General features: G+C 41.6%; 1 protein-coding gene across 2 annotated transcripts; it reads left to right on the top strand.

Annotated features, from left to right (window-relative positions):
* The first annotated feature begins 2,295 nt into the window (after nucleotides 1–2,295).
* On the top strand, nucleotides 2,296–7,918 carry LOC123728067 (uncharacterized). Of its 2 annotated transcripts, none has more exons than XM_045698603.1 (4): nucleotides 2,296–2,395; nucleotides 3,358–3,568; nucleotides 5,271–6,809; nucleotides 7,154–7,918. In XM_045698603.1, the coding sequence occupies exons 2-4, from the start codon at nucleotides 3,383–3,385 to the stop codon at nucleotides 7,868–7,870; spliced, it is 2,442 nt and encodes an 813-aa protein (XP_045554559.1). In that variant the 5' UTR covers nucleotides 2,296–2,395; nucleotides 3,358–3,382; the 3' UTR covers nucleotides 7,871–7,918. The 2 variants fall into 2 exon arrangements, with proteins under 2 accessions (XP_045554559.1, XP_045554560.1); XM_045698604.1 differs by lacking the exon at nucleotides 2,296–2,395 and adding an exon at nucleotides 3,175–3,260.
* The last annotated feature ends 659 nt before the right edge of the window (nucleotides 7,919–8,577 follow it).

The raw sequence follows: 8,577 nt of genomic DNA, 5'->3' as shown, positions 1-8,577 counted from the left end.
CAGTCTTGACGGAGTTCCCATATATGCTGAGCACTTGTTGGCTGCTTTTCCTTCACTCTGCGGTCCAACTCATCCCAAACCATCTCAATTGGGTTGAGGTCGGGTGATTGTGGACCAGGTCATCTGATGCAGCACTCCATCACTCTCCTTCTTGGTCAAATAGTTCTTACACAGCCTAGAGGTGTGTTAGGTCATTGTGCTGTTGAAAACAAATTATAGTTCCACTAAACACAAACTAAATGGGATGGCGGATCGCTGCAGAATGCTGTGGTAGCCATGCTTGTAAGAATGGTTGAATTCTAAATAAATCGCAGACAGTGTCACCAGCAATGCACCCCCACACCATCACACCTCCTCCTCCATGATTCAGGCTGGGAACCACATATGCGGAGATCATCCGTTCACCTAATCTGCGTCTCACAAAGACACGGCGGTTGGAACCAAATCTCAAATTTGGACTGATCAGACCAAAGGACAGATTTCCACTGGTCTAAAGTATATTTCTTGTGTTTCTTGGCCCAAGCAAGTCTCTTCTTCTTATTGGTGTCATTTAGTAGTGGTTTCGTTGCAGAAATTCGACCATGAAGGCCTGATTCATGCAGTCTCCTCTGGACAGTTGATGTTGAGATGTGTCTGTTACTTGAACTCTGTGAAGCATTTATTTGGGCTGCAATTTATGAGGCTGGTAACTCTAATGAACTTATCCTCTGCAGCAGAGGTAACGCTGGGTCTTCCTTTCCTGTGGCGGTCCTCATGAGAGCCAGTTCCATCATAGCGTTTGATGTTCTTGACATTTTCCTGATTGACTGATCTTCATGTCTTAAAGTAATGATGGACTGTCATTTCTCTTTGCTTTATTGAACTGAACTTGCCATAAAATGGCCATTTTTCCCCAAATAGGGCTATCTTCTGTATACCACCCCTACCTTGTCACAACACAATTGATTGGCTCAAACGCATTAAGGAAAGAAATTCCTCAAATTATCTTTTACCAACGCACACCTGTTCATTAAAATGCATTCCAGATGACTACCTCATGAAGCTGGTTAAGAGAACGCCAAGAGTGTGCAAAGCTGTTATCAAGGCAAAGGGTGGCTACTTTGAAGAATCTCTAATATAAAACATATTTTAATTTGTTTAACCCTTTTTTTCTTACTACATTATTCCATATGTGTTATTTCATAGTTTTGATGTCTTCTCTATGATTCTACAATGTAGAAAAAAAAGAGAAAATAAACCTTGAATGAGTAGGTGTGTCCAAACTTTTGACTGATACTGTATATATATTTTACATTGTTTGCAAACTGATATGTGACATGTATTAATGTCAAAATAACATGCAAAACAGGACAGCCAGTTTTTTGCTAAAAATGTGCGGCTAAGCCCCAGGAATATGATAGAGGGGAATGAATGGAGGAATGTGTGATGCTTTTGAGTCTGATTGGTTAGATCAAATGGAAAGACATGGATAAGAAACATTTCAAACACGTTTTTAAACAAAGGGACCTGCTGGCAGGTCTAAAACTTCTGTTCAATTGTCAGCTGATATTGATTTCCTTAATTAATAATTTATTGAACTACAATACAAGAATTCAGGGACACCTACTCCTCAACCAAATGTTTTAGGCCTAGATAATTACACATCCAGCACATCTTATTTCTCTACCAGCATGCCTACCGTAAAGATCCCTCAACTGCAACAGCTCTAGTTGATTTAACCCATTAATGGCTCAGGTCACTTGACCAAGATAAACTTGTGGGTGAGCTGCTTCTTGATTTTAGGTCTGCATTTGACCTTGTTGATCATTTGGCTAATAGCTGAGGCCATTGAAGAGAGATATTTTCTTGAACCCTCATTTCTTTGTTGGAACTATGTTACTGAGGTGTCATAGTCTATGGAAGACTTGTTTTACTGTAGTAAGGTAGCCTAAATATTATATTAATGATGAAGAGGATGATGAGAAACATTTACATTAGTGGTAGACTGAGATCAAACAAATAACCTAGTAAACCTGGATGCTAGTTGTGATATCTAAAACATATTCACTTTGAAATAGGCAAAACACCTGTATTACAAATGGTCAACCATTTGAAATGAGGTAGAGTATTTTATTTGAATAAAAATTGTGGTTACATGGATTCAATGTAAATATTAGGTATGACTGTGCTGCATAGGTTAAAAAGGTGAAATGTTCCAGCATTTGATTACACATGAGAGCTTCTGTTGGTAGTCATGGCAATGAAGCCTTCATTGTGACATCACAAGATTCTGATTCTAGGAGGTTAGCTGTTGTACAGACAAACAGAACAGTGCAAAGAGACTGATTCAACTAACCACTGACAGATTATTAATGTCCTATTTCATTAGAGAGAGACCACGCTGCTTACTTGAGAGGTAGGTTGTAATATAACTTACTGTATAACTATGTTCTTGTAGAATAAATACTTTTCAAATTACTAACAGGCCTAACATACAATCTGTTGAAACTGTTGGAGAGAGACAGTTTGCTTGAATACCTCTTTTTGTGTGATAAAATTGTTCATCCTGACACCTGAGATGGCATGTTAGTTGTTGTAGTGAGCCTGCCTAATGGCAATTGCATTATATTGATGAAAGATAACCCTCTCTCTGTGTTAATCACCAACACACATTGTAATCAATTATCTCAATAGATATGTACCAAAAGGGTAGGTAGTGTAAAAAACAAGTAGGTCTACCTAATTTGTAGCTGCTACATTTTTTTATTCAAATCTGCTTTTCTTGATTGAATGGTTATCCATTTCAAATGGTTGAATTGATAGACCTCTATAATTGAGGTAGACTCAGAGGCACTCAAAGAGAAGACTGGAATGTTTAAAATAGATGAAACTGTACAAGTTAGGTCCTGCATGGATAGAGTCATTTTCTACCCCCCAAAAAACGTTTTGAATTATATGATATAAGTGATTAGTGTGGTTTGTGAGAACCAGGCCCAATATGGAGTGGCGATACATGAGGGGTTGAATAAGGCTCAATAGTAAGGTACAGAGAGAGCCTGAAGTGTGCTTTTTAAAGTCTATGTTGTGCTTTGTCATCTCCAATGGCAACGGCTTGCATCACAATGATGATGTCATAAAGGATATTGTGCACATAATGATAGGAACAGCCAAAATCGATTCATTTGAACTTGGTCACTTTTCCAGTAGCCAACTTTTTACTAGTAAATCAGATAGGCCTATTGCGTAATCATCTCTGGATCAGGATTGTCACTTGCTTCATTGTAAGTAAACGGGAAGAAAATGTGTGCATATTTTAAAGAGATGCATTATTCTTTGGTTAGAAACACGCCAGTTACTACAACGTTATGTATTTTCCAGAGTTATTGTTAGCTAGGAGGAAGACATGGAGGGTTCAACGCTGACACAGAGGAGGGCTGAGTGTCAGTTGAAGGAAAGGGTGATCCAGACAGACTACGTGATGGAGCTGGGAGTCAGGTTGGCTCTGGTGTGGCAGACCCAGAGGGAGCAGGAGAAGGAAATGAAGAGGATTTGGTTTGAGACAAGGAAAATGCCAAGCCTGATTGAGGAGGTAACAAGACCAACATTGACAAAGTGGACTAGAGTTCTCTTGAACATTATTGATTAAAGTAAATACGTCAATATAAGGGCAAAATGTGCGATATGCCATAGAATGTAAGATAACAATATTTTGTCTGATATCTTTTCTTGTGTTGTATCGTGTCTGTCTCTCTGTTTGAGTATTGTTATGTACATAGTCCTCAGTTCTTATGGTTGTCTTGTCTTTAAACATTTTTTTAAAACTAGACCAAGCGATCTCTCGTAGACCTTCATATCAGGATTATATGGTTGTCCCACCTAGTTACCTTAAGTTGAATGCACTAACTGTAAGTCGTTCTGGACAAAAGCATCTGCTAAATGTCTAAAATGTCAAATGTTATGCTGGGTGTGGTGCGTGTATTTTTACACTTAGTTGAGTCATTGGCTAGAAGACCCAGGGTTGGTACAGACTGGTGCAGAGCATCTGAGAGGACACTAGATATATACAGTGCCTTCGGAAAGTATTCGGACACCTTGACTTTTTCCACCTTTTGTTACGTAATAGCCTTATTTTAAAATTGATGAAATAAATGCAAATTCTCAGCAATCTACAAACAATACCCCATATTGACAAAGCGACAACCGGTTTTTAGAAATGTTGAAATACCTGTTTTACATAAGTATTTAGACTCTTTGCTATGAGACTGGAAATTGAGCTCATGTTCATCCTGTTTCCACTGATCATCCTTGAGATGTTTCTGCAATGTGATTGGAATCCACCTGTTGTAAATTCAACTGATTGAACATGATTTGGAAAGGCACACACCTGTCTATATAAGGTCCCACAGCAGACAGTGCATGTCAGAGCAAAAACCAAGCCATGACGTCGAAGGAATTGTCTGTAGAGCTCTGAGACAGGATTGTGTCGATGCACAGATCTAGGGAAGGGTACCAAAAACTCTCTGCAACATTGAAGGTCCCCAACAACACAGTGGCCTCCATCATTCTTAAATTGAAGAAGTTTGTAACCACCAAGACTTTTCCTAGAGCTGGCTAAGCTGAGCAATCGGGGGAGAAGGGCCTTGGTCAGGGAGGTGACCAGAGCCCGATGGTGACTCTGACAGAGCTCTAGAGTTCCTCTGTGGAGACGGGAGAACCTTCCAGAAGGACAACCATCTCTGCAGCACTACACCAATCAGGCCTTTAAGGTAGAGTGGCAAGATGGAAGCCACTCCTCTGTTAAAGGCACATGACAGAACATTTCTGGAGAGACCTGAATATAGCTGTGCAGCAACGCTCCCCATCCAACCTAACTTAGCTTGAGAGGATCTTTAGAGGAGAAAGGGAGAATTCCCGAAGCACAAGTTTGTAGTGATACCCAAAAATATTCTCTGCTGTAATCGCTGCCAAAGGTGCTTCAACAAAGTACTGAGTGAAGGGTCTGAATACTTATGTAAATGTGATATTTCAAAAGAAATGTGTGATGAATTTGGAACAATTCTGTTTTTGCTTTGTCATTATGGGGTATTGTGTGTACATTGATGAGGGGAAAAAACGATGTAATCAATTTTAGAATAAGGCTGTAAGGTAACAAAATGTGGGGAAAGTGAAGGGGTCTGAATACTTTCCGAAGGCACTGTATATGTGATGTATAAGTAAATAGCATTGACTCATAAAGTATCTATGTACTGAATGTGATCACTTTCAACATGCCTGTTTTTTTTCTCACGCAGAATGTGAGAGATGTGACAAACCGTCCACTCACTGAGTTCATGGCTCCCTGTATTGACTCCCTCCCACCACTGGCTTTCACCAATCGGAGGCCTATACCAACCATGTTACATCCCCCCTCTCAATTGGCCATACGCGCTCAGGAGGCACAGCGGTTCATTGTATTTTCATACTTTGTCCCTGCTGAGTGCCCAGTTGCCACAGAGGCCACTGCAGATGTACGTACTGGTAAAAGAGAGGACTTATCGACAGATACACATCTTTCCTCAATGCTGCATCGATACCTGCCACACTTCTTTAACGATGACTCCATGCCACCACAGCAGACATTAGAGGGAACCACTGAGGTCTCAGTTGCTCCAGTGGCAAAATCTAATATCAAGGAAGAGGACAGATTCTATCCTTTCTCCCTCCCACCACTGGCTCAGCGGTTCATTGGCAAATCATTCAATGTCCCGGAAACCTCCCAGCCTGCTGTTTTAGCCACAGAGTACCGAGTTGCCAAAGAGGCTACTGCAGGCACGGCCACTGTCAAGACAGAGAACCGATGGGCAGCTAGAAGTCTTCTTTCAGTGCTGACTCCATGCCTGCCATCAGTCTTTGACGGTGACTTCATGCCACCAGAGCAGACAGTAGAGGATGCCTATGAGGTCTCAGGTGCTACAGAGAACACTTCAGGTACAGCTACTGTTGATGGAGTGGGCAGATCAGCAGCTAAACGCCCTGTCCCAATGCTGCCTCCAAGTCTGTCACGTGTCTTTGACATTGACTACAAACTGCCGGGGTCGGCAGTAGAGGGAACCAACAAGTGTCCAGTTGCCAGTGGAACAACCAATGATGTGTCCACTCACCTAAAGGAGGACATGGCAGCTGATCAAAGCCCTCCTGACCCTGGAGCACTGCCTCCAAGCTCGCCATGTATCCGTGACTCTGACCACAAACTGACCAAGGAGAAAAAAGAGGACGCCAATGAGTCCTCCCTTGCCACAGAGATCACTGTAGGCACATCCATTGTCCAGGGAGAGGACCTGTTGGGTGATAAAAGCCCTGCTCCAAGGCTGCCTCCAAGCTTGTCACACATTTTGGACAATGACCATAAGCACCCAGAGGAGACGATAGTTGCGAGGGAAGCAGCTGTTTCCGTGTCCACTGTCCTCCAAGAGGAGTTTTTGGCTTGTAAAAGTCCTCCTGCACCCGCAGCACTGCCTCTAAGGCTGCCCTGTACCCACTGCATTGACCACAAACAGCAAGAGGAGACAGTTGAGGACAACACAGAGCGCTTAGTTGACACAGAGGAAAGTGCAGTTTCATCCACTGTCAAGAGAGAGGAACTGACAGGTGATACAAACCCTGTCCTAGCACTTCCTCCAAGCCTGGCATGCATCCATGGCAAAGACCACAATCATCCAAATCAGAAAGGGAGGGGCACTACTAAGGAGGTGCATCTCTGCACTCACGCTCACCAGCTGGACCCAGATGCTAACTTAACTCTGTCAACCCACAATGATGAACCCAGGACCTGGACCCTGGAAGAGACAAAGGTAGGTGTCCTATTTTACACTACTACTTTACAGGGTTGGGGGTCAGTTCCATTTCAATTCAAAGCATTGAAGAGAATTGGAATTTTAGAGTTCTTCTTGAATTGACTGTAATTGACCCAAACTTGCTGCTCTTTGCTCATAGTATGAAACATCACCCCTCACTAGGGTTAACATTTATGGGTTTTGGAATATATAATGGGGATACAAAAAAACAAATGACCTTAATTACTGTCCTCCAAATTGTGTGCCCCATGAGGCCATCATTGTATGTTGATCACTCAAATGTGTATTGAATGTGCCACATTGGAACAATATTACATCTAGAATCGATGTCTTCCTGTCAGGATTATAGGATAGGCATTGACATTGAGAGTGAAGAGAGGAGCGTCCAGGAGGAGGTGAGACCGAGGGAGGGGTTGAAGTGTGATGCGGACTGTGCCCATTCCAAGAGCTCCAATGGGATGGTTTCATCAGAGAGAGCAGAGACCATCCTGGGAAGAGTGGGCTTTCTGGTCAGGAACCACATGCAGAAAATCCCATTTTTGAAGATGGAGGAAAAAGAGGAAAATAAGAAACTGAATAAGAAGTTGAAAGATGACGAGAAAGAGAGAAAGGAGATGAAAAACAAGGAGGAGGAGCAAAAAAAGAGGGAGAAGAAAGAGATGAAAGAGAGAGAGAAAGAGCAGAAGAAAGTCATGAAGGCTGAGAAAAAGAGGGAGAAGTTAGAACAGAAAAAGAGTGAGAAGGAAAGAAAAGAGGAGGACAAGGCAGAGAAAAAGAGGTTAGAGGGGCTGATGAAGATACATAATGACATGATGAAAGACAGGATTAAGAAAGAGAAGAAGTGTTCTGAGGAGCTGAAAAAGAGAGAGAAAGCTCAAGCTGAGTTCCTGGAGATGGAGAGAAAGATTCAAGAAAAGGAGGAGAAGAAGAGAGAAAAGATGAGGAAAGAGGAGAGGAAGAGACTGGAGAAGAAGAAAAAGAGTGAGCCAGTTGGAGGTGGAACTGAGAGGGTGATAGAAGAGCAGGGAAGGGATGAAAGCTTGAAGATGGATGAGTAGACTGGGTAATAGAGAGAGAGAGCAGGGAGGAATACTGTATTTTTGCATGCATTGAAAAAAGGAATAAAAAACTAAAGAAATAAGGTTTACTCTCTGTTTGATTTTTGTCAAGGCATACTGTATAACACAGTATAAACACACAATGTTTACTTTTCACAAATCTGGGGAGTGTTGCAATGTTAAAATGTTGAATTCCAAATCTACCTGATGGAGCGGAGCTGTGCTGAGATGAGGAGGACGGAAAGGGAGGGGGAGTGGATGGAGGGTAGAGAGGAATATGATAGAGAGGAATATGATAGAGAGGAATATGATAGAGGGGAATCTGATAGTAGAAATACGATAGAGAGGATTATTATATTTTATTAATTTATTTAATTTAACCTTCATTTTACTAGGCAAGTCAGTTATGAACAAATTGTTATTTACAATGGCGGCCTACCAAAAAGCAAAAGGCTTTCTGGGATTAAAAATATAAATATATTAAATAGTTAAAATATAGGACAGAACACACATCACTACAAGAAAGACAACACAACACTAAATAATGAGAGACCTAACACAACAACATAGCATGGCAGCAACACATGACAACACAACATGTTAGCAACACAACATGACAACAACATGGAGGCAACACAACATGGCATCAACACAACATGGCAGCAACACATGACAACACAACATGTTTGCAACACAACATGACAACA

The sequence above is a fragment of the Salmo salar genome, chromosome ssa17 (genome assembly GCF_905237065.1).
Source record: "Salmo salar chromosome ssa17, Ssal_v3.1, whole genome shotgun sequence".
NCBI classification, from domain to species: Eukaryota; Metazoa; Chordata; class Actinopteri; order Salmoniformes; family Salmonidae; genus Salmo; species Salmo salar.
This window is presented reverse-complemented; position numbering and strand designations above follow the sequence as displayed.